A 24706-nucleotide genomic window follows, 5' to 3' on the forward strand; every position below is an offset into this window, starting at 1 on the left:
ACCGGATTGGGAAGTGTGAAAGAAGAGTAGGGAAGGGACCGGCCCTGCACTTGGGAAATCCGGGGAGGGCGTGGCTGTGGGCAGGTTTCGTAGTGCCATAGTTAACAGCTTCTCACAGGCAATGGTCACATAGAACTGGAAGTAGAAAGCATTCTTTGTAACGTGTGCGCCTCCATGAAAATATATTGTCATTCACTGCTAGTCTAGCCCACGCCCTTGACTACATGCAATAGCCTGGATATAAAAATGATTTACAGTATAGAAGTAGGCGCACGCAGTGCCTGAGATATTTGCAGAAAAAAGACGCTGTGTATATCAATCACCATCAACATCCTGCTACATACTTGGATATGATATGACTGAGATACATTTACAGACAACTACAGCAGGTTTTATTTTCAGCAATAGATAGATTGTCCCTGTCCAGCCATCTATAATGGAGCATAATATCCACTGGTAGATAGATAGCCAACATCACCACACACCACACCCAACTATCAATCTAACTACCACCAGATCGGAGTATCGTATGACGCACAAGCCAGCAGCCAATCTCAGTGACCGAGTATCACAGCAAGCGAGGTTTCCCTTGAGAGATTCAAAGCACCAAAAAGGTAAAACAGAAAGGCCCCGGCGGACGCATATAGCAAAAGCAAAGCCAACGCAGCGCAGCGCAGAAGGCTCAAACGGGGACGGACGGCGGTATGGAACAACGGTATCGTCAAGCCGCGAAAGGAAAAAGGCATCGTCAGCAAATACAGAAAGAAAAGGGAAATAAACAATTCCGGTCTGTTGATATCTCAAAAGGGAAGAAAACCTCGGGTGCCATGTGCAGAAACATAGAGCAATCCTGCAATCTCTTCCTCATTTTGCCAGACGGACAAAAAGAAAAAAGTAGATCACGTGAATCACTGAGAAAGACAAAAGCAAGATCCATTCTGCTGTTGTCCCCGGCTACCTGTACTGGCCGGGTCCCACCATGCCGCCGCGGGCATCACCTCCATTGGACTGGCCAAACATCTCCAGCAGATGTCGGGACGAAGGAGGTCCCTGAGGACCCGAGCTACCCGGTCCAAAGGGTCCTTGGTTGCCAGGACCCATTCCCATCATCTCTGGGTTAGGAGGCATGGGAGGGAAGCCTGAAGGCAGAGGCCCGTTCATGAACCCCGGAGGTGGCATCATGCCAGGGGGAGGCCCACGGGGAAAGGCTTGGCGGTCGTTCATCGGGGGTGCGTTGCCGGGCATTGGCATCATGCCAGGTGGGAAGTTGGGGGCCATGCCGCGGTTTGGAGCTGGGATGCCAGGCGGAGGGCCCATCGGGCTCGGACCGTTACCTTGCTGCGGGGGCAGCTGACCAGCCCAGCCTGGGGGAGGCATCCCCTCAAGGCCAGGGGGTCGCTGAAGTCCCATCGGAGGTGCGTTGGGAGGACGGGAGCCGCCAGGCGTGATAGGTCCCTGGTTTCCAGGAGGGAAAGGCACTTCGTCAAAGTAGCCTGGAGGTGGGCCATTAGCAGGTCGTCGACGAAGCTGCTCACTGTCCGGGCGCTGCATGTTGGCAATCGCCGGGTCGTCCAAGAAGACTGGCGTCTTCTGAACATGCAGGCCGGGCGGACGAGGCAAGCCATCTGGCACCAAGCCCGGAGGAGCAGTATGGGTATTCGGAGACTGTGGATGACCGGAAGGCGCGGGGCCAACTCGAACTTGCTGCATCAATCGGAGCAGATGCTCTCTCTCTCGAGCCTGAGGATCCTTTCCCCCGCCTTGAGCCATGAGCTGTTCCGGGCTGGGGCCCATGTACTCTGACCGGGGATGGGATTCACGAGGCGGAGATGACAGCGTTGTTGGGGCACGGGGCTGATCCGCGTGAACCAGGGATGAGGGACGCGAGTGCTGTGAGTGCTCATTCTGCTGAGGAGTGCCGTTATTAGATCGACCGCCACCGAGCATCTGAAGGATGCGCTGAAAGCCTTCCTGATCGGCATCATGGGAACCGGGAGGCATCATTCCGGCCAACCCGGCCAAACCACCCAATCCAGCCATTCCACTCATTCCTCCCATTCCTCCAGCTGGAGATTGAATGCCAGCATGAGGATCGTGTTCTTTAGTAGGCATCTCAGGCGGCGGGCTGAACAGCCCCGCAAATCGAGACGACTTGCCGGCCTTGCCCGCTAAAGCTTCCTTCTTGATAGCCGATTCGACAGAATTCGGAGTGTTCACTTCTTGCGGCGGGGGCGCTGGCGGCGTCGGCTTCGCATCTCCCAGCAGGCCGAAGAATCGTTCCATAGACGAATCCGACATGAAAGGAGCGCCAGAATTGCTGAAGATCTCGCCATCGGTGCGTCGAGCCTCCGGCTGCTCTCCAGATGGCTCGCTTCGTTCTTCCGCTTGAGTCTGAGCCGGCTGGGAAGAGCCAGCCTTCATGCGCTCCTTCCACCGCTCAAAATCTTCCTGGGTATGAGCTCGGCGAGGCTCGTCACGGTCTGCGGAATCCATCCACTCCGGATCCTGTTCGAATCTGGCACCGCGGTTCCACTCGCGGTCAGCACCGTGGCGGTCACGGCGCCATTCACGGCTTCGCAGATGCGACTTCTCGTCGTCGGCTTCGAGGGCATCATTGGGATTGGCAGTTTCATCGCGGAACCAGCTCCCTTCATGTCGAGCGCGTCCCGGCTGGCCCTCTCTCCGCGGGACGAAGCGTCCCTCCTTATCACGGGTTCCTCGTTCAGTGTTGGGATTGGGATCGCGGGGGTTTTCTCTGCCCTCCCAGCGATCAAATTCCCCATTGCGACGAGGTTTGCGGTCTGGCTCATCGACGCCGAAGGTGCGACGAGGAGGACGTCCTGCGTTCCAGTCTTCCCTTTCACCACGTCTGCCATTCAAGGGCCCTTGTCTGCCGTCCCGACGGTCGAAGTCACGGTCTTGCGGTTCGCGGTCCTTGGGGAACCGCTCTTTGAAGTTGAATCGGTCGTTTCTTGTTTCGTCGGAGTCGGCTGGGCGCGGTGTGCGATCTGTGAGGTCGAACGAGCCTTTCCCGCCAATGCGAGATGAGGCAAAGGCCGTCTTGGGCGGTCCAAGGACAATATCCTCTGCAAGTCCACGCAGTCAGCGAATCCATCAGTGGTGGAAAGATGCCCTTGGCGGAAGAAGAGATGATTATACCAGAGTTGGAGCCTCGGGAGGTGTGGCGGGCCTCGAAGAGGCTCGGTCTTCTGTTCGAAGTAGTTTCCGGACTGTTAGGATCACGAGAATTTTGTGCTTTGCGCTGCGTTGTTGGTTCGGGTAGGGGCCTGCGAAGCGGAGAGAGTGCGATCAGCGTTTGAAGGTATGAAGTTGGCCAGCGAGGGGCAGTACGTACATCCATTCTTCGATGGGGGGTAGACCGGGGGGCTTTGCGACGAGAGGCGATGAGCGCAGCCATAACAGCTCGTCGATCTCGTACCGCCGCGCCATGAGGACGGCTGTGTCCGTGGTGGGTGGGTGGGATCTTTCTTCAGAGAGAATTTATGAATCTCGCATTGGTCGACGGGGATAGACGAAAAAAGAGCTTCAGCTGTCGAGGGATGTGACGAGAGAGCAGAATCGAAGAAGAGGTAGAGATGTGCGAGAAAAGTTGAGGGGAGAGAAAGGGGAGGCTTGAGGTTATTCGAAAAAGTCGCTGGGGGTGGTGGACTTTTGGCTGTGGCAATGCTGTGTCAGACAAAGCGGAGACGGGGTCGGTGAGAGACAGTCGGTCCGAGGGGAAGGCAGAAGTTGGAGTTATGGAACAGGGTAACTAGAGGAGAACTGTAGAGAAAATAAATCGGGCAGTAGCGGTGGTCGAGGGAAGAGGGTCGAGTCGGAAGTGGAAGTGGTAAAGTGTCAAGTGACTATTAGTTAGGGCCAAGGGGTGTGAAGGGATTCCACTACTGCCGAGGTGGGAAAGACATCCTCACAGGAACTATTGTTTTTGCTTTGAAATTGTACATTAATCTATTTTATTCCTTTAGATCATCTTTCTGATCTTTGCAACACTCCGCTCTACAGTCCCACAGCCCCAGCTATCCACACGCTGGCGGTCGGAGGTCTCATACAAAGCCTGAGCGAGCGCTGAAAGCATAGCCCGGTCCTTCGCCTCCGACGCCGTGACTTGAACCTGAATCCAACTGATGATAGCTGCACGAGTGATGAGCGTCGTGCTCCCACCAACCTGTGCAGCCCGATAGACGATGTGCAGGATCTTGCGTCGAGGAGAGTCTCCCAGCGTCGGGGACTGATAGAGGGAGAGGAGGCGCTCGAAGACGTTTGCCCGCCGGTAGATTTCCATGTCCGCCGGGGTGCGCAGACCCCTGACGAACAAGCCGAGCAGCCAGTCAATCTCATCGAAATACCCATCATCCAATTCGGGCTCGTGGAGGAGGATCTTGTCGATCCAATACGACGGGATCTTCTCGGATTCCCAAGAAGGCGCCTTTTGCAGGAACTTGTTGACTTTCCCGTAGACCTTGTGCAGTGGGTTGATCAAAACTGACAGAGAACTGGAAGCGCATTCGCCAACAATCCAAGGAATTGGTTGCTCCAGTCCCATTTTGTTGACGCTCTCTAACAGTTCACCTGTGAGAATGTATACCGAGCGCCACTCGGCATAGTTCGACTCCTGTTTTAGTCGTTGTCAGTAAATAAAGTTGATCGCCTGGGAAATGGGCTGGCATTACCTTAAGCTTCGCCATGAAGCGGATGATATTGGCAAACGCCTGGCGTCGGACTTCCTCGTGTTGGGAACACAGGCAGAGCATCAGTTCGGCGATATGTCCTTGCTCCACTGCCGCTTCTACATCCTCCCGTTCCCAACGGTGCAGCGCGTTGTGGGTTGTTCCCTCGGTAGGCAAGGAGCCAAAGATCTCGTCCAGATCAACTTCCGCAGGCTTGTGGGATGCAGCAGGCACTGTCGGGTCGGAGTCTATGTCCATCCGGTCTCCTTCATCGACCTCCGCGGCTTCTTTCAGGGCTTTCTTGAAAAGGGAACGAGTTTTCTTGCCCTCAGTGGCTTCAACCAAAGCATCCTGAGCAGCTTTCAAAGCTGGTTGGTGCTCTTTTGCTTTCTTCAAATTTCCAAGTAATTTGGCAATCCAGGAACCAACAGCGGCCTCAGCCGTGGCATCGCCGCTCTTGACGATAAATGGCCACTGTTCAGTGATAGCGGCAACAATGGGGCTAACTCTTCCGGCCGCATCGGCGGATAAGGAATCGATGAGGTCTAGGTAGTGAACCGGCTTCTTGGCAACCCGACACACGCAGTTATCAAAAAACATCAACTGCCTGTGCAGAAAGTCAGACTCGGAGTCCTCCAGACTTGCCAATAACGCGACAAATGATTGAGGCGAGTTGAGCAGAATAGAATTTTCTTCAGTCAGAACGGTCCTCAAAAGAGTAGAGATGCGCCGCGCCGAATTTTTGTCCGATGTCTCCACAAGGACCTTGAGAATCGATGTAAATGGAGAGTATGACATGGACGCTGGTTGTTGCCACCAACGCAAGGACGCAGACTGCTGTGCAATCCGCAAAATGCTCTGCAGCTGACTCAAGAGCAATTCGGAGTCGTCTGTGCTAAGATCAGATGCATCAAGTCGTTTCAACACGTCTACCAAGACCATTGAAACATCAAAATTCTCTTCCAGTGCAATGTCTGGCATGACCTCGTAGAAGCAAGTGAGCAGCTCTGACACAGCTTCCTGCTGCTGCAAGTCGTCCTTGGCGGTTCGTCGGAATAGAGTAATGACATCTTTCACCTCAGGGCATCGGCGAGAAAACTCGGCAAGTAGCTTGGTAGCAGCTTGGCTCCAAAACAATTGAGCCTGGGCATGTTCAGCACGGAACATTGCGAGAACGGTCTTCAGTTTACTGAATGCGACGGTCAAGATCCGCACGGCGAACAACGTGATGATCTCCGCGTTCTGATTCAGACACCGTGTCAAAATCTTCTGGTTCAGAGGTCGAGGAAGAATGTTCTCGATAACGATCGAGATAGGCGGTGGCAGGGCAGGCTGTTTTTCCTTCCAGCCGCAGTTCGTAGGAACGGGCAATTGCACCGTCGAGAAGAGCAGAGCTGACTCCGCCATCCACGAGGGAGTGGCTTTGGGATCGGATGTAAACATGGTCTTTCTGGTGAAGAAATCAGCCACAAGCTCCGGTGCCACCTTGAAGATGGTCACCAGCAGCTCGATCTGAAGACTATCCACATCGGGACGAAGACATTGGATAAGGTGCGACAGTGAGCCATTCCGAACGGGAACCGAATCGCGATACTTGTCAACGTAAATGGGCGAATCAAGACCCAGCTCAATGGTTTCGTCGTCTTCGAGTGGCAAAGTCTCGGGGTCAGTACCGACGGGATACCAGCCAGTTTCTGGCAAAAGAACACCAAGTCCGGCGGTTTTGCAAACATTCATCATGACCCGGTGTATCTCATTTGCGACGGATACGCCGTCTGGATTGGGTTCTTCCGATTCCCGATCGTATCCGTAGAGCGTCACGAGTCTCTCCAGGTTGCCGCGGTTGAAGAACTTGCTCTTGGATTTGCGAGCAAGCACAGCATCTTGAACGATGTCTCTCTCAATCGACTTTATGATATCCAGCACGATATCCCTCGAATCCTTTCGGACATACTCGAGGAAACCTTTGGTGATTTTGTGCTGCTCGATAATGTCGCTCTTGTCGGCGACATGCTGGACTCGCAGGTTAGCGAGTAAGTACCGCTGGGCATTTCGCCGGAGAGTCGACTTGTGAGATTCGTCCTCTGCATTCTCCAGCTGTGCTTTGTTGGGCGTCAAAAAGACCTCAAGGCGCTTGAACGTGATGTACCGCCGGGAGTACAGCTGGCGGGCCACGACGCCACCATCGAATGACACAATCTCCGTGAGCAGACGCAGACAGGGCGAGATGAGATGCTCTTTAGTCTTTGTCGCCGTCAGGCCCCGGTTGAAGAGCCGCAGCTGATCCTTCTGCAGCAGATGCTTGCATAGCGCAAGCCCAAACTCGCGGAACTCGAGTTCCCGCGAGATGGTCTTGAAGAAGATGGCCAGAACAGAGGGAACATTGGTCAGCAGAGGCTCATTGTTGTTGCTGTCTCCGAATGCCCAGGTCTGGATGAGGTCCGGGAAGCAGACGGGGTCCTCGTCCGGTCCATGATGAGAAATCTGCTTATCGCAATAGGCCTTGAGAACGCGGAGACTCTGCGCCTTGTCACTCTCGTTCCCTGCTTGGCCTATTGAGTTCAAAAATTCTTTGAACTTGATGATGCCTTTGACTTGAATCAGCTTCGAGGAGTTGCTGGCGGGCAGCTCGACTGGGAATTCTCTCACCTTGCTTGGCAGCGGGAGCATCCTGCTGAAAAACAAGCAGGTCGCGCAACTGGGCCGGAGAAGTGATGGACGCATCCTCTCTTGCAGGTGCCTCATCGTCCAGCTTTCTCCGCTTGGTGCGGAATGGGTGTTCTGCGACGTGCTCCATTACTGGGGTAGAGGTCGCGATCGATGTTTTTTCTCTTGAAGTCGAAATGGTCGTTCCGCTGAGATTTTGCGGACCAATCAGCACCCGAGAAAATTCAGTAGGGTTAAGCTTCCCATGAGCTCCACAGCTCCTACATGGTTACAAGCTACAAGCAACCTTTTAAACATGTAAAAAAAGGGCATTGTGAGAAATAGATGCCGTGAGGCATCTCTGATATTCTAGATACAATAATAGAAGAATAAAAACACCAACGGAGTCTTCTGAGCTGGAGAGCTCCCTGGGTACCCAGGTACTACTAACCCCAAGTCCCACCACCACCTCCTCTGCCTTGGCGCCGCTGTGCTGACAAGCGCCAATCATCTTCGCCGGCAAACCGATTGTGCAGAGGCTGGATGCGCTCGGCCTTCTTGCGCTTGGAGAGACGGTCGGTGGGTGCGACCTTGAAGAAGGTCGGGGCTGCTTCAACAAGCCATTTCGGTTCAATCGCTGTGGTGCAGTGCATGTATTCCTTCGTCGTGAGAACCAAAGTAGCGTAGATGACGTGCTCAGCTTGCTTCCCAAACAGCGCGGAACTGGGGTGCATGTACACGGGCGTGCCTTCTACCAACGTTTTGTACCCCTCTTGGGGATCTTTGCGAGCCGAGTTGCGGAAGAAGCCTGTGCAGAGAGCTTGTCGCACCTTGGTAGTGTTCCGGCCGCAAGAAACAATCTTATGGTGGTAGCGAGTCATAATCCCGAGGAGTTGTTGGCGAATATCCTGTGCGCGTTTTATTTGTCGAGCCTGAATGAAGTTTTCAAAGCACCACGCATTGTTGAACTTCGCATTCTTCCAACCGTTGTAAACGTTGAGCAGTGTTAGATGGTCGCCATGCGGATCGTGGAATTTGGACTTCTTCTGGTCGGCCTGTTGCTGTTTCTCCTTTGGGCGGTAGAAGATCGAATGGATAGAAAGCATAGCGACAATCGTGAGAATTTCTTCGGAGCAACCCATGTCTACCGATGCAATGAGAACCTTGGCGAGCGCGGGTTCCATAGGGAAATCGGCCATCTTTCGTCCTAACCGGGTTAAGAGACCTTCGTCGTCTAGAGCGGACAGTGCATAGAGTTCCTCGAGCGCGGTCAACATGGTGTTGGTCGGGGGTGGATCCATGAAATCAAAATGGAGGAGGTCATTGATGCCCATGGCTTTGAGCATCAGGATGGTCATCGAGAGGTTTTGGCGCTGTATATCCGGAATGGTCGTCGGAAGCATCTCAGATTGATAGGCCGCTTCGGTATATAGACGGAAACACTTTCCTGGGCCTGTTCGTCCAGCACGTCCCGCACGCTGTTTGGCCTGCGCTTGAGAAATCGGAGTGACTACTAGGGAATCCATGCCGAGCTTCGGGTCGTAGGCATTTTGTTTCACAAATCCGGGATCGATGACATAGTAGACATTGTCAATGGTGATCGAGGTCTCAGCGATGTTGGTCGCGATAACAACTTTCCGGCCACCCGGTGGCGGGGGCTCAAAGATCCGGCTTTGCATCTCACTAGGAAGAGCAGAATAGACGGGAAGAATGACCAATTCGGGCACGGTGGGCCCTAACGCCTTCATCCGTTCAAATAGAATTTCGCATGCTGTGTCGATTTCTTCCTGTCCAGTCAAGAAGAGAAGAATATCACCCAAAGGCTCGGTCAAATGAATTTGCATGACGGTGAGGAGGGAAGCGTCGAGGTAGTCTTCTTCGGGCTCTTTTGAATACATAATTTCGACAGGGAATGTTCGGCCAGGAATCGAGAAGATAGGACACCCATTGAAAAATTCTGAGAACTTCTCGGCGTCTAGTGTGGCGGATGTGATAATGAGTCGTAGATCGGGTCTTCGCTTGACCGTCTTCTTCAATAGACCGAAGAGAACATCGGTCGCGATCGTGCGCTCGTGCGCTTCGTCAAGCATGATCACGGAGTATCTCTTAATGTCAGGGTCCAAGAGAATCTCTCTTTGAAGCATGCCGTCTGTCATGTACTTGATTTTGGTCTCGGGGCTAGTGCAGTCTTCGAAACGAATGGTGTATCCAACTTCTGCACCAAGGTTGCAGCCCACTTCCTCGGAAACACGTTTGGCCACGGACATAGCAGCAACACGACGTGGCTGAGTACAGCCGATGATACCGTTGTTTGCATACCCGGCCTCGGCTAGGTACTGCGTCAACTGCGTAGTCTTCCCCGAGCCAGTGTCGCCGACGACGATCATCAACTGATTTTCCTTCACAGCATCTAGCAGTTGCTTGCGAAATTTGTATACCGGCAAGCTTTCGCGTTGCTGTTTAATAGTCATGTTGGTCCGCTTGCCAAACGATGTGTTCTTGCCCATAGTAACCCGTTTCCATTCCGGTACAGACTCATCCTTAGGTTGTTGCGCAGATCGTAGGTCTGTAGCGAACTGTCGGTCTTCGGGTGCGACCATAGGATCCTGCCATTGAGCATTCAGGTCGACATCAGCAGCACGTTCAGCCGCCTTGCCCTGCGCCTCTTGCTGTTTCAGCTCGCGTCGCTCCTTGGCAAGGCTGGTACCTGACATTGCCGCACGATTCATAGAACCATCGGGTGCTTTGACAACGCGAATAGGCGAGAGTTCAAGGGATTGTTTAGTCTGTCCAGCTAGGAACGGGGGCTCTTCGTCCTTGACTTCAATGTCGACATCTTCCTCTTCTTCGAAGGTGGCTTCTCCCGTCAACGTCGCATGGTATTCCTCATCGAGATCGGGGTAATCCGCCGCACTCACGGCACCAGACGCGATCAACTGTTTGATTTCCCATCTCTCGGGAGAGGTAAGCCGTTTGCGATTCCGCATAGGTCGTCCATCTGATTCGATGACAGGGACATCCGAGCTAAGGCTGCCATACTTGTCATCTGCTGCGGATGTTCCGTCGAGGCGCTCCATATTTGCACCAGATGCTAAGCGGCGCTGAGGCACAAGATCCATGCCTGTCTCTTGATCCACTTCCTTCATCGACAAGCCAATGCGAGTGCCCTGGATGCTAGCCACTTTGACTTTGACGGGCTGCCCGCGAGATACTAGATCAGACGGGTGATTCACTCGCATTCCTTCCCGCATAGCCGAAATATGAACGAGGCCATCCACCTTCCCTTGAACACCCTGTAGATTTACAAAGGCACCGAAATCCTTCACGCCAGTCACTCGGCCATCGTAGATCTTGTAGAGGATTGGGTGTTCATCGAGCTCGACGGGCGGACGGCGAAGATCATCGTCTCGGTGTCTCCGACGATCGCTGTGGCCGTTGCGATGGCCACCGATGGATCGACCAAACTCGTCCACAAGGTCGTTTTTGCCGTTGCGAGACCTTGACCGGGACCGATATTTGTCCCGGCGCCGGCGCCCCCGGTTGTAATCATCATGCTCTGGACTGCGGCTCCGTTTCCTGGTGCTGCTGCGATCATCCCTAGCCGCGCGCGGCTGTCCCGCCAGACCCTCCAGCATCGCAAATGTATCGTCCATGGCGCCCGCTTGGGCATCGGCCCCGTCCGCGGCCTCCTGGGGATCCATGTAATCGTTTTCAACCCATCGTTTCTCCGTGTCAGGAACAGCCAGACCCTTGAACACACGCGACTTCTTCTCCAAAGCATCGAGCACATCCATGTCGTCGCCATCATGCGCAGCCGCCGCGTCGCCATTCTGAGTCTTCTTGGCCTTGTACTTCGGGTGCATGGTCAGGATGAGGCGATCGAGACTCTCCATCAGACTCTGGGGGAACTCGGCACCCATGTCGTCGAGGCCTTTCTTGAATTCGGGGAAGCCGCTGCATTTGAGGTGCTGGTCGATGACGAACTCGGCCAAGGTCTTGTCGTTGATGCCCAGGTAGTTCTGGAGCTCGTTCGTCACTCGCGAGACGAGCGAGAGAAGCTCCAGAGACTCTAGGTCATCCATGGCTGCTGCGATGGTGGTTGATGTGAGAGCAGCAGGACGGGAGAATGCAGAGTTGGTGGTTTCTGCCAAAGCGGAAGGGAGGGAAAATCACTAAGGCCGAAGTCGCCACCGATAAGATAAGCACTCTATAAGATGCGATTCCTCTAGATTCTAGAGAGAAGTTGATTACTTTCGTAGGTCTATAGGTACAGGGTCGCTAGTATACAGATCTAATTTCACACTGTCGCAACACAACCTTAGGAAGTCTGTGTCTGCGTCCCCTTCGAGGGTTCAGCCTCTTCCGGCGGCGTAGTAGTCTCTAGAAAGCCTTCTTCGACCGATTCCTCAGCAGTGCCAGGCGCCTCAGGGGATCCCTCGAGCGTTGATATCTCATGTTCATCCTCACCCTGCTGAAGAAGGTCTGAATCCAGAATAACCTCCTGTTCCGCTTGCTGCTTTTGCAACGCAATCTGGCGTTTCAGTGAAGAGTCCTTCCGCAGTTTCTTATTGACAGAGAATTCCGTCAATGCCCGCATCATACGTTCTTCCACAAGCCCTTTGACATGCGTCGCGAGCGTCCTGTCAGTAAATATTCCTCCAAATCGATAGCCCAGCCATAAATAAAGGATCAGGGCTTTGTGCAGACGCTCCAGCTCGCGCAGGTACTCCTTGGCGCCGGAGACCCCCTGCTCCAGAATCTCCAGGTTCAGAGTCGAGAGGTCCAGCAAGCGCCCGTGAGAGCTTTGGGCCACGCATTCGGCCATGGACACGAGGATGTCGCGGGACTCGGCCTCACGATAGTCCGTTGGTGCGGCCAGGAAGGTTAACTGGTCCTGAACCTGCAGTCCGGGCACAGTATCAATGATTTGGGAGACACCAATTTGGCTGCGAATATCACACATGAAGAAGAGCGGGTTTGATTCCGCGACTTCCAAAAGGCGCTTAATGGAATACTCGAGGGGAGTATCCCGGGGGAAGTAGGCGTTAAACTTGTGATTGACACCATCCGGTGGGAGAATTCCCGCAGCCTTGATGGGTGATGATTCCACTTTGAACGCTTGCTGAATCCAAGGCAGGTCGACGTCTTCCAGAGACGTGACGAGACCGACACTGGTCTCTTCGTCATCGCCATCTTCGCTGGCATTCGCGACACGATAGCGTCCAGCACGTCCGCCAATCTGCTTGATCTCCGGTACAGAGAGTCGCGAGAAACGGCCGGGGATCCGCTTGATCAAGGTCTCGAAAACAATGCGCTTTATACTCAAGTTCAGCCCCATGCCAATAGCATCGCTGGCAACCAAGAAGTCATAGTCATTATCGGGACTATTGAAGAGACTGGCCTGCTGAGTTCGAATCTCAGCCGGTAGACCACCATACACAATCGCCGCCCGCCTTCCAGTGATTCGTTCGATATCGTTCTTCAGGGCATGGATTCCAATTCGGGAGAAGGACACCACACAATCGCCCTTGTTGAGATTGTGGAGATCGCCTTGCAGGCTGCGATCCATCACCTTCAAGGGATTCAGCCGTTCGTAGCGATGGATTTCCAAGGTATCGCCTGTCAGAGCGCATAGCTCTCGGATGAGCGGCACGGTCCGTGTTTCGCCGCAGAGATGCAACTCGGAGACCTGCGCTCCCAGAAACGCCCGTGTCCACGCCCAGCCTCGCGAAGAATCGGCAATCATCTGGATCTCATCGATCACGCCAACGTCATAGGCCTGCCCTAGACTAACCATCTCGACTGTGTTGCTCACAATGCGAGGATGTTCATTTTCAGGGAGCTTAACTTCGTCCCCCGTGACCAGACCAGCTGAAATCCCTTCGGCCTTGAATCGATAATATACTTCCTGTGCTAGCAGACGTAGCGGGCCCGCGTAGAAGCCTTCCTTGCACTGTGCCAGCCGCTGCAGCGCGTGGTATGTCTTGCCGGAATTTGTAGGACCGACGTGCAGGTGGATCGTCCTTTGCATTGAGCGTGCAGCCGGGTACCATTCGGCGGGATATCGTAGGTCGGCCACCTGTTGCTGCCCTTCTAGATTGGGAAGGGAATATTTCGCAGTGATAGCGTTTGCAAAAGCCATGTATTCCAACTCATCGCGCAGGCCATAGACTCCCTCGGTGAGATAGGCGTTTTGCAGCACCGCCTTGGTGCGCCTCAGAGGACCCCAGTTGTTGCCGAGCTTCTGCTCGTTCAGTTTGGCGGCATTGAGGATAGTCCGCGCGAGCTTGTCCCATCCTTCCGGCAACTCTTTAATCTCTCTGAGTTTGAATTCTGTATCGCGCACCGCTTTCTCCACCACCAGCTCGAAATCTTGCGCACTCGCTATGGCCTGTCGATCTGCTCTGGGTTTGCTCTCTTTGGCCTGGGAAACGGGCGAGGGCTGTACGCATGGGAGTCAATCAGCAGGGATTCTCCATTCAGGGGACACGAACCCACCGTCTTGATCGTCGAGTCCGGGGTAATCCTCTTCGGGTTCAGCTTTCGTTTCGACCGCTGCAGGGCGGCCGTTGTAGTAAACGACCGCTCAGCCGGGCAAACCAACGGTCGCACGGCACACCAGAGGGTGCGAGTGGACCTGCCCGACCATGGCAGCATCCTCATTAGCTGGAATGGATGAGGTTGGGGGGGTTGATGCCAGGAGAAAAAGAAAAAAGCGGAAGCACAGCTTAACTTGCTTATCGAATGCGCCACCCGCAATAGTTAACTCGTGGTGGGGAACTCTGCACTGTACACAACACACTCCCTTCACTCCTTCGCCCTCTCCTTCTCCTTCTTCCTCCCAGACTCGCTCTCCTTTTCTCGTCCCCTGATCGGTATAACAGCTCCCTCTCTGAGGGCCCGCCCGCCAGCATGGGCTCCTCCATCATCACCATCCAGCGCGACAGTAGGTGCCTTCCGCCCGCCCCGCGGTCTCTCCCCCATCCACTGACGTCTCGCTCGCCGTGCAGTTATTCTCAACAGCATTAGGCATGCTGGAGGCCAAGATGTGAGTGTGTCTCTTCCTACAAAAGTTGACGACACTAACAGCCCGTCTCCTGTGCAGTGGAAAGTCCTGGTGGTGGACGACACCAGCCGGAAACTGATCAATGGCGCCGTCAATGAGGAGGAAATCCTCAACTACAACATCTCCAGTGAGCCCGACTTCCTCTCCACGATGCAAACGCACACCTCGCTCAACTGTCCTTCCCCCTAGATATCGAACAGATCGAGCACCGCCGCCCCTCCAACCCCGACATGGACGCGCTATATATACTGTCACCGGAGAGCCACATCGTGGATTGCCTGATGGCCGACTTCGAGGTGGGACGATACAGGAAGGCTTCTTTGGTTTGGACTTCATGTCAGTGTGCTACCGGCCAACCCGTCGACTTCCGCGGCGTGACTGACAGTGCCCATAGTTCTCGATCCACAAGAGCGCACTCGGCTGGACCGGTCCCAGATGGCTCGTGATCGCATTACAGACTTCCGCATCATGAACGTCCATTTCTACCCCAGAGAATCGCGCGTGGTGACTTTTCGGGATCCGTGGAGCTTCCCGATTCTGTTCCATCCGAGCTGCAATTCTTTGGTCCCGGGCCACCTCCGAGATCTAGCACAAAAGGCAAGGATTTGACTCAGTCCCCTGAAGCGCCTGCTAACCGGAGTTGCAGGTCGTATCGCTTTGCGCAAGTCTGGGCGAATATCCTGTGATTCGGTATTATCGGCCGCGGACCCCGACCCACGAAGCTGCGGTTCTATGCTCTCATCTAGCCAAATTCATTCAGAGTGAGCTCGATCAATTTGCACAGCATCAACGCGATTTCCCGCCTCCGTCATCGCGCCCTCGAGGAGTTCTCATGGTCGTGGATCGCTCGATGGATGTTTATGCACCTCTTCTCCACGAATTCACATATCAGGCCATGGTACACGATCTTCTGCCGATCAAAGACGGGGACAAGGTCACCTATAAGACCGTCATCAACGAGGGTGGCGCGAATGAGGAAACGAAGGAAATGGAGATCGGCGAGAATGACAAAGTCTGGGTGGACTACCGTCATGTGCACATGAAGGATGTGGTTGAGAGACTGGGCGATGATTTTCATAAATTTCGACGGGCCCATCCCCAGTTTGCCGAAGAGTCAGTGTGTCTTTTTTATTTTCTTTGGGAATCATTTGCTAACGTGACGCTTGCAGTCAAAACTCAGCTAATGTGGACACGATCAAGGACATGTTGGCAGGACTGACTGAATTTCAAGAGGGCAAGAATGCATACACGCTGCATCTAAACATGGCGGATGAATGTATGAAGCTGTTCCAAGATCGCAAGCTTCTGGAGGTGAGCTCCATCGAGCAGTCATTCGCTACAGGTCTCGATGAGAACTACAAGAAGGCAAAGAATCTGGCGGCCCAGCTTGTCCAGCTGCTAGATGATGAGTCGGTCCTGCACCCAGACCGACTCCGGCTTCTGCTTCTGTACATCATGTATCGCGGCGGGCTGTTGGGAGGAGATATTCGCAAACTGATGGCACATGCACAGCTACCCGGGCGCGACGGGGATGTCATCGCCAATCTGGACCTACTCGGTGTACGAGTGGAGAAACCTCTCCGAGATGAGAAGCCTCCGGTGCAACCGCTTTTTAACCGCCGTGCACCAGCACCCGATTCGGAGGAGCTCAGTTTGTCGCGGTACGAACTGGGTCTCAAGCAGCTGCTCGAAGAGCAGGTCCAGGGCACGTTGGACACCACCGTCTTCCCCTTCACCCGGCCGCACACCGATGCCGACGGTGGGTTCGCCGCGCAAGAAATGCTCTCACAGCAGGCGTCCCTGCGCAGTGCCAAACCTACCTGGGCGCGCACTCGGACCGCTGAGCAGCCTCGCCAACGCATCATTGTCTTCATGGCCGGCGGAGCCACCTATGCCGAGTCTCGCGCCTGTTACGAAGTCTCTCAGAACCACGGCCGCGACATCTTCCTGGCCACAACACACATGTTGACCCCAGGCTTGTTCATGAGGCAGGTTGGCGACCTCAGCGTCGACAGGCGCCAGCTTGATATCCCCGCGGATCGGCCCAAGCCCGCGGCCCCGGCGCATCTATTCGAGCGCGAAAAGCCCGCGGCCCCTGCTCCCCCGCCGCAGAAAAAGAAGCCAGTGTCTACAAAGCACCTCAACCCTCCCGCACCGCCGGAGGCGTTGATGGTCAACATGTCCCTCAATGCAAATGGGTCGGGCAGCACACCACCGGCGGGCGGCAAGCCATACAAGAAGGAGAAGGAGAAGAAGGACAAGGAAAAGAAGTACCGATTTTTCAAGTAATGGTTCACCTACCTCATCTCTGCTTTTCCATCTTCCCCTTCGGTCCTTTCATTCCCTCCCTCCATCATATGACAGCCTTCTTTCCTTCCCTTCGTTGCTCGCTGTGTCCAAGCGGTTCTCCTTCAGCGCTGTTGTGATACCATTTTCCTGCCTATCTCTTTGGTTTTTCTACCAGGTCGGTCTTGCACAAGTAGAGGTGCCTTCTCTTCCCTCTGATTGTACCATTGACAATTCTGATCTGGTATTTTGCCTTCTTTGTTTCTGTTTCCATTTTGGGGCGGCTTGTATGTGTCGGGGCAGAGTGGAGGAGCAGAGATCTGAGCAAGGAATCATAGTGAAAATACCTAAATTGTTGTACTCCAGAACGTACCAATCATCTTCTATAAGGGGTATCAAATGTGTAAATATGCAGCAATGCGAACAACCAATCCAAACTCCACCTCATAACCCAACCCCAGCCCAACCTAAGGCCCCTCACCAAGGAACTTCAAAACATCATCGCTCTGGAAAAACAGATTCCTCAACCGATCCCCCCTCTTCCGTGCCTCAGCAGCCTGTCTCCGCACCTGTTTAGAATTCAATCTCTGCACCTTCTTCGGCGGCGATACCGGACGACGATGCACTGGGATCGGATCCCCATCTGCGTCCCGGCCCACTCCCGCTCCAAGCCCGACAGTGTCGTTCTTCACCCGCCCTTTCAGCGGCTCTCGGATGCCTTCGCGGCCGGGTGCTCCCAGCCCGGTTCGGCTGTCTGGGTCCCAACCGTATGTGGAGAGATACCGAAGGCCGGCGCGCGTGCGGTCTAGGTGGGATGGTGGGTGGGAGTGCGTTAGACAGAGTTGGTGTGCTAGGGAGGCTTCGTGGGGACGGTGGGTTGATAATGAGGATGATGGGGTTGATGGTGTCTCTGTGGATAGTGGAAGGTTGCACACTTCACACCGTTGCGCGGTGTCTGTTTCTGTTTCCGTTCCCGTGTCGGCTGGAGGAAGTAGAGGTGGTGGTGGCGGCGGCGGAGCAACAGCTTCCGCAGCTGGAGGCGCAGATTGCGTTGAACGAGGTGGCAGCGGAGCAGAAGCCTCTTCGGTGGGCGTACTCGGCGACGTAGCAGTCTTCGGTTTCAAGACGATCGACAAGTACTTGTCTGCGATGCTTGTAGCGGACGGCGTGGAGGCTGATGACGATGACGGAACGGTGGTGTTGAGTTCATGCTCGGCCGAGCGCACGAACTGCACGCGTTTACGACGGATGCCAGCGCCGAAGACGCGCTGGTCTTCTAGCGGGAGGAAGTAGTCCTCGTCCTGTTCCTCTTCTTGGGACATGTAGTGGGTGGTTGAGTGAGTGAAGAGAGAAAGAGGAAAAGCGGTGATAAGAAAGAGACCGATAACGATAAGCAAACCAACTCTCCAAATTCACTTGACACCATCAACACACCATCTATCTCCCTTTCCACTCCATCAATTCCATCCTCCGCCATGCCCATCCCTCTCATCGTCCAGGGCATCACGGAGGGCTTCTCATCCATCCCTCACGTATGGACAGTCCTCCGCGTCGTGCCATGGGTGCTGCTAGTGGCTGCGCTGAAGTACTTCTTCGGCGGAGCACGCAACACCTCCGAGCGGCTGCTGCACTCCAAGGTGGCCATGGTAACGGTAGGACGATAGCCTCTCCATATCTCCAGCTGCAACCAAGTCTAACAAAAATTATCTATACAGGGCGGAACATCCGGGATTGGCGCGTCCGTGGTCCACGAACTAGCCACCCGCGGCGCCCAAGTGATCCTCCTCACGCAGCAACCTCCCTCAGACATCTTCCTCGTCGAATACATCGAGGACCTGCGCCGCACGACAGGCAACCAGCTCATCTATGCCGAACAAGTCAATCTCGCAGACCTGCATTCCATTCGTACCTTCGCCACCAAATGGATCGATAATGCTCCTCCCCGCCGGCTGGATTTGGTGATTCTCTGCGGCGGCACGGCGGCGCCGTCTCGCGCTGCTCGCCAGCAGACTACGCCCAATGCCCTCGACCAGGAATGGCAGATTAATTATCTAGCCAACTTCCATCTTCTCAGCATTCTCTCCCCGGCACTCCGCGTCCAGCCCGCCCACCGAGACGTGCGAGTGATCTTCACGACATGCTCAAGCTACATCGGCGCCAAGTTCGACCTGGACGTCGTAGAACGAGGCAATTCCATGCCCTCTTCTGAAACCCTCACCAAGAACAAAAAACAACACCAGAAATCCACCCCGGCCCAGAAGAAGAAGGGCATATACGCCCTCAGCAAACTCTCTCTCATGATCTTCGCCCAGTCCTTCCAGCGTCACCTTAACGCCTACAAGCGTCCAGATAGCCTCCCGCCCTGCACGCGTGTCCTGGTCGTCGACCCGGGCCTGTCCCGCACGCCGGGCATGCGTCGCTGGCTGACCGGCGGATCGCTGTGGGGTCTGCTAGTCTATCTACTGACCTGGCCGGTGTGGTGGCTGGTCCTCAAATCCCCGCAGCAGGGTGCACAGAGCGTCCTGTACGCTGCGATGGAGGAGAAATACTCGCGCGGCGAGGGCGGTTGGATGGTGAAAGAGTGTCGCGAGGTAGATCTTGCGCGGAAAGATGTGAAGGACGACGAACTGGGCAAACGGCTGTGGGAGTTTAGCGAGAAGCAGATTGAGGAGGCGGAGAAGGAGGCTGCCGTTAAGAGGGCGCTGGAGAAGAAGGAGAAGGAAACTGAGGCGGAGAAACAATCTCGCAAGGAGACTGCGTCTGAGAAGAAGCAGACTGCTGGGTCCCGGCGGAGTCGGCGAAACCAGTCTTGAGGATAGGTGCTTTGGGTTAAGAAAGGAAACAAATAGACAATAATGGGAGTACACGGTACTTAAAGAGATTCGTTTAAGGCTATCAATCAATCAATCTACTGACTATCCAAGCTTTTCTACATCCACAAGCTTCACACACATACTCCTCCCTGTCCGTATCTAGTCCACTCCAATTTTTTATACCTCCTGTGCAGGGAAAATCTACTTCTTCAGCTGCGCCAACAGCTCAGCAGGCGGCTGCTGACGATAACCCTGGGGGTTATTCTCAGTCCAGCGCCAGAGATCCTCACACGCTTGTTCGAGGGTACGCTCAGCCTTCCAGCCTAGCTCGGTGTTTGCGCGGGTCGGGTTCGCAGTGAGGTTGAGGACGTCGCCGGCGCGGCGCGGGGCCACCTCGTAGGGCAGGTCGCGGCCGACAGCGGCCGAGAAGGCGCGGATCATCTCGTAGACGGTGCTGCCCTTGCCCGTGCCTAGGTTCCAGGCGCGCACGCCGGGGTTGTTGGCGCGCAGGTAGTTCAGGGCTTTCAGGTGGCCATTCGCCAGGTCGAGGATGTGGATGTAGTCGCGGATGGCGGTGCCGTCGTGAGAGGCGTAGTCTGGAAGAGCTGTTAGGAACTGAGAGAAGGGAGGGGATGGTAGCGGGGTTTGGGGTTTGGGGGAAGCGTACCATCGCCAAACACCATCAGCTTCTCGCGCTTGCCCGTGGCGACCTGCGCCAGCAGCGGGAGCAGGTTGTACGGGACGCCCTGGGGGTCCTCGCCCATGATACCGGACGGGTGAGCGCCGGCGGGGTTGAAGTAGCGCAGCAGAGCGCCGTTCCACTTCTTAGCCTCGGCGGCGTTGCCGGCCTTGGTGGCATTGTTCCGCTGGGCGTTGATCACGTCAGTGATGGCGGTCTCGACGGCGAACTTGGTGTTGCCGTAGGGGTTGGTCGGGCCGAGCGGGCACTCTTCAGGGATGGGGATCATGTTGGGGAAGCGGGTGGCATCACCGTAGACGGTGGCGGAGCTGGAGAAGACGATGTTGTAAACATTGTGCTTGACCATGGAGCGGAGGAGGTTGATGGTGCCGTAGACGTTGACCTGGTAGTAGTCAAGGGGCTTCTCGCCAGACTCGCCGACGGCCTTGAGCGCGGCGAAATGGATGACGCTGTCGATGTCCGGGTGCGCCTCGAAGACCTTGTCGAAGCCCTTCTCGTCGGTGACGTCGAGCTGGGCGAATTCGGCCTTTTTGCCGCAGATCTGCTCGACGCGGTTCAGGGCCTCGGCGGACGAGTTGTACAGGTTGTCGGCGACGACAACCTTGTAGCCGGCCTCGAGCAGGGCGAGAGTGGTGAACGAGCCAATGTAGCCCGTTCCACTGCGGCGGGAGTCAGTTAGGATCGCAATGCCAGGGCGAGGGAGGGCGCATACCCGGTGACTAGAACCGAACCAGCAGGCATGATGTACAGAGGGTTGTTCAATTAAGTCAATTGGGTTGGGGGAGGGTATAGCAGGGGAACGGAAGCGAGAAAAGAAGAAGAGGAAGAAGAGGAACAGAAAGAGAGGGAGAGGGAGAGAGAGAGGGAGGCCAGCGTGGAGGGGCAACGTGGGGCACAGGAAGGACCGTCGATCAACAAGTTAATTCTCTTCACTACTGCTCCAGGACTAGTTAACTATGGCGAATCACTCACTAGTCTGAATCTAGTAGATATCGGACTCGTCAGCGTCCCCATAAGATCGTCCTAGCGGTGAGCTGCAAACGGGCACATAGTGTTATTCTTAGATTTCGTTACATTCAAGGATCTCCGTTTCAGGCCGGGCCCACCGTGTCAGGGGCGCCATCAGCCATAGTTACCGGATAGTAATATAATGTTGCAATTGATTTCAGGAACAGTAAAAAAGAAAACTATTCATACAAATAGGGAAAGTAACGTCATGCGCCACCGTGTCTCGCAGCGATAACACAATTGGTATTGGCAGAAAATAAACAAAAAATATGCTCTGGGTTTAGGGCCAATAAAATAACAGGCCACGTCGGAATTTTAGTGTACTGACATTCTCAGCCAGTACTTGTAGTTTGGCTGGTTCATCCGATTTATTGCCTCAGCATGGATGGTGTAAACGTGAGATCGCCGGTATAGACAGACGAGGCCATATTAGCAAGGGCCATCGCTGCATAGACATATACTCTTGTTCTGCAGCACAGCCAGGGTAGTCGTTCGCGCATGGAGGGCACTCGGACAGCCCCGGGCGACATTGGCGAAGCAGCGGTCGGCATACCGATCGGCGAGCACAACCCGCAGATTCCCCGGCCGAACTCAAGAAACCCCGAAGACAAGATTCGAATCATATAGCCGGTCTAACCAAGAAGTTCGACATCCAAGCCGATGGCACGCATGAAGAGGTTGACATTGCCCAACCGCTGGCTGGCCATGTCGGCGGGCAGAGTCTTGCTGTAAGCCACCGTTTCCATCACGCGGTCCCTGGGAATCAATAGTTAGAAACAAGCACATAGGCAAAGATGGGGGTATCACTCACTTCACAGCAATCACCAAGCGTTGCTGCTGCTCGGGACTGGCACCGATGCCGACAGCGGCCAGGAACTGCCACACGTACATGTCGTCGCCTGAGTTGATCGATCCGGGGAAAATCTCAATCAGGACAGGCTCCAACGTATCAAACAAGACATTAAACTTCTCCACCCACTGCTGCCAGTCGCGTTCCGCGGCCTGACCAGCCTCCTTGACGATCTCAGCACGACTGAGCAGCATGGTCAGGATCCCAAGGCCGACCTTGGTTCGAGCCACCGACTGCACATGAGTTTGGGCAATCACCAGTCCCAGCAGGCCAATGATGATGTTGAATGGCGCCTCGTTCACGTAGCCCAGCAGGCTCGGCATGACGGCCAGCGAGAACAGCTCGATCGCCTCGCGCACAGCCAGGGATGGTTGCGCCTCACCAGGCGTTGGCTGTGCCAGACGCACGACATCCAGACTATCCAGATGCACCACAATCATCGTCAGGATAGTGACCCGCTGTTCCGGGTCGATGTGGCGGAAGATGCGAGGGATGGCCTTCTTTCCTTTAGGATAGGACAGGAGAGCGATAAAAGGGTGGGGCGTGGTCGAGTTGGGAACAATGGGCTCCATCACCTTGAGAGATCGCCAGAGTTTCTGGTTCAGCGTGTGGACCTTCTGGCGCCATTCCATGTGCTCCTGGATTGCCTCCGGGTCATTCTCATCTGGGGGTGGAGGCATGGTGCGTTCCATATCTTCCATTGACATCAGGGCGCTGTAGACAGCTTCGAGATTTGTCAGGATCGATTTACGATCACTGAGACTCAAATCTGACTGTATCTTCCTTGCTGGCTTGGCACCCTCCGAGCTGTCGGGCCGTTTGATGTTGAGTATTGCCTTCGGCGCCTTCGCATTGCTGAAAGAGATCTTGCCCAAGCTGCCCTCAATAATGAGCTGCTTGTTCTTGGGCTTCGCCTTGGCCGCCTCAACGGCACGCTGCACCTGCTGCTGCATCCGCTGCATGTGGTTGTCCGCACTTTGGAGTGCCCGTCGACCATGCCCAAACCGGGCACCGGTCTGGAGAAGGTACGTCTGTGCGAAATGACCAAGAGGCTGGTGGGGATGTTGACGTGGTGCACCACGGATTTGGCTGTAGACCTGGTAGTAGAAGTCTTCCGTGAGGACGGACTCCAAGTCCGAATCCGTCACGTTACCGGCCGCCGCCACCAATTGCTGCAACTGGATGCGGGTGATGAAGTTCTTGTCCTGCGGTGTCATCAGGCCGTTGCCTTTGGACAGGAGAAAGATCTTGTGGTTGCGTTTCGCCCGCTTCGCGTCCTCGACCAGATAGGCATTGCGTTGGTCTTCCGTCAGGTGCATCAGCTGCTGAGGGTTGGTGATCACCGGCATCCCATTATTTCCCGGTCCTCGCGCCATCGGTGGCATTTGCTGCTGTCTCTGGCCTTGGGGCGGGCCTGCGTGCCGTTGCGGCCCTGAGGGTGGCATGTTCTGCGGCGGAAGGTTGGCATTCTGCAGGAGATGCAGCGGCACTCCAGGGGGAGGATGTCCAGGCCCAGGCCACAGTTCTGAGACACCCGGAGGCGGAGGCGGCATGTGCGGTGGGAGCACGCCTTTCTCGAGCTGAGCCATAAGCTCTGGAGGCATGGGAGGAAAGCCATCGGGCAGGTGCTGCGGCGGTGGATGCGGGTACGACGGCTCGGAGACGGGCTGAGGCATTGAGTGCAGTGCTGGCATCGGCGCCGCTTGCGGGGCCAGCCTACGCATCTGAGCCTCGACTTCCTCCAGACTCATCATCTTTCGGTTCGGGGCCTGGGTGGGAGTCGGCTCCGGTTTCTTCTGCGACGTGCCCCAGACGCTCGACTTGGCTTGCAGATCCGGAATGAAGCCCGGGTCGGAGTACTTTTCATAGCCTGAGCGCTTATTGGAGGGAGGTGCCGCGTGAGCCGTGGCTGTCTGGGTGGGAATTCCAGGAGCCTGAGCTGGAGGTGCCGCCTGAGCCAGCTGGGGGTGTTGCAAGCTGTACCGAACCTGCTCCTCCCCAATGGCATCGGACACCTGAGCAGTCCTGCCAAAGAAGTCGAAATCCTTGCCGACCGCCCTGGTCTCCCCACCCCCGAAGGTGTCGTCGTTGAAGACATCCTGATCGTTGTCGAGCTGATCGCCGAGACCATCGTAGGTATCCTCAAAATCGATCCTGGGCCAGTGTCAGTCCAAATGTTCAACCACGAAGTGGAACCAGTGGGATCTCTCACGCATCATCGTCCTCGTCCGCGTTGGCCGTCGCACGAGCGATGTCCGCGAAGGGATCGGAGTTCTCGAAAAACCCCCGCGAGGGCCCGGGATCGCGGTCGCGGTCCCTGGGCAGGGTGGTGTCGAAGCCAAAAAAGGACATGGCCTCGGCTGGGAGGGGGGAGGGATGAAGGAGGGGGATACGGTGGTGATGAATGATGGTGGTGGGGAAGAGAAGAGAAGGAGAGTTGGTTGGCTCAGGCTCGGCAGTGTGGTGGCCTCAGGCAGGCAGGGTCTACGCCAAGCGACGATGGCAGCAGGAAGACTGGAGCGGCTTCATCTATGCTGTCCCTTAGTCTCATGGAATCATAATAGATTGACGATTGATTTGGTCATATTGACCTAGATAATATTGGTGGATTATTTTCCTGGCTACTCCTCATTCCAGTGCAATGTGGCA

General features: G+C 55.3%; 9 protein-coding genes across 9 annotated transcripts; 2 read left to right on the plus strand and 7 right to left on the minus strand.

The window, feature by feature from the left end:
* Positions 1–954: 954 nt before the first annotated feature.
* Positions 955–3450, minus strand: N7474_001094 (uncharacterized protein; the record flags this gene model as incomplete). Its single annotated transcript, XM_057192509.1, has 3 exons — positions 955–3086; positions 3160–3287; positions 3356–3450. The coding sequence occupies 3 exons, from the start codon at positions 3448–3450 to the stop codon at positions 955–957; spliced, it is 2355 nt and encodes a 784-aa protein (XP_057057462.1).
* A 532-nt stretch (positions 3451–3982) lies between these two features.
* N7474_001095 (NPA1/URB1 family protein) lies at positions 3983–7485 on the minus strand (the record flags this gene model as incomplete). Its single annotated transcript, XM_057192510.1, has 3 exons — positions 3983–4633; positions 4692–7276; positions 7338–7485. The coding sequence occupies 3 exons, from the start codon at positions 7483–7485 to the stop codon at positions 3983–3985; spliced, it is 3384 nt and encodes a 1127-aa protein (XP_057057463.1).
* Positions 7486–7780: 295 nt separating this feature from the next.
* N7474_001096 (uncharacterized protein) lies at positions 7781–11416 on the minus strand (the record flags this gene model as incomplete). Its single annotated transcript, XM_057192511.1, has 1 exon — positions 7781–11416. The coding sequence occupies one exon, from the start codon at positions 11414–11416 to the stop codon at positions 7781–7783; it is 3636 nt and encodes a 1211-aa protein (XP_057057464.1).
* Positions 11417–11652: 236 nt separating this feature from the next.
* On the minus strand, positions 11653–13991 carry N7474_001097 (ATP-dependent RNA helicase SUV3; the record flags this gene model as incomplete). Its single annotated transcript, XM_057192512.1, has 2 exons — positions 11653–13776; positions 13833–13991. The coding sequence occupies 2 exons, from the start codon at positions 13989–13991 to the stop codon at positions 11653–11655; spliced, it is 2283 nt and encodes a 760-aa protein (XP_057057465.1).
* A 255-nt stretch (positions 13992–14246) lies between these two features.
* Positions 14247–16689, plus strand: N7474_001098 (Sec1 family protein; the record flags this gene model as incomplete). Its single annotated transcript, XM_057192513.1, has 6 exons — positions 14247–14280; positions 14345–14527; positions 14590–14736; positions 14795–14997; positions 15047–15513; positions 15570–16689. 6 exons carry the CDS (start codon positions 14247–14249, stop codon positions 16687–16689), a joined length of 2154 nt encoding a protein of 717 aa, XP_057057466.1.
* A 464-nt stretch (positions 16690–17153) lies between these two features.
* Positions 17154–18008, minus strand: N7474_001099 (putative G-patch domain protein; the record flags this gene model as incomplete). The annotated part of the gene is made up of 1 exon (XM_057192514.1): positions 17154–18008. The coding sequence occupies one exon, from the start codon at positions 18006–18008 to the stop codon at positions 17154–17156; it is 855 nt and encodes a 284-aa protein (XP_057057467.1).
* A 153-nt stretch (positions 18009–18161) lies between these two features.
* On the plus strand, positions 18162–19499 carry N7474_001100 (putative oxidoreductase; the record flags this gene model as incomplete). Its single annotated transcript, XM_057192515.1, has 2 exons — positions 18162–18338; positions 18402–19499. The coding sequence occupies 2 exons, from the start codon at positions 18162–18164 to the stop codon at positions 19497–19499; spliced, it is 1275 nt and encodes a 424-aa protein (XP_057057468.1).
* Positions 19500–19700: 201 nt separating this feature from the next.
* On the minus strand, positions 19701–20940 carry N7474_001101 (NAD-dependent epimerase/dehydratase family protein; the record flags this gene model as incomplete). The annotated part of the gene is made up of 3 exons (XM_057192516.1): positions 19701–20104; positions 20167–20858; positions 20912–20940. The coding sequence occupies 3 exons, from the start codon at positions 20938–20940 to the stop codon at positions 19701–19703; spliced, it is 1125 nt and encodes a 374-aa protein (XP_057057469.1).
* An 899-nt stretch (positions 20941–21839) lies between these two features.
* N7474_001102 (deadenylation-dependent mRNA-decapping factor PAT1) lies at positions 21840–24409 on the minus strand (the record flags this gene model as incomplete). The annotated part of the gene is made up of 3 exons (XM_057192517.1): positions 21840–21963; positions 22019–24211; positions 24270–24409. 3 exons carry the CDS (start codon positions 24407–24409, stop codon positions 21840–21842), a joined length of 2457 nt encoding a protein of 818 aa, XP_057057470.1.
* Between the last annotated feature and the right edge of the window lie 297 nt (positions 24410–24706).

Source organism: Penicillium riverlandense (genome assembly GCF_028828495.1).
Source record: "Penicillium riverlandense strain IBT 135883 chromosome Unknown utg000001l_segment0_segment0, whole genome shotgun sequence".
Lineage (NCBI taxonomy): Eukaryota > Fungi > Ascomycota > Eurotiomycetes > Eurotiales > Aspergillaceae > Penicillium > Penicillium riverlandense.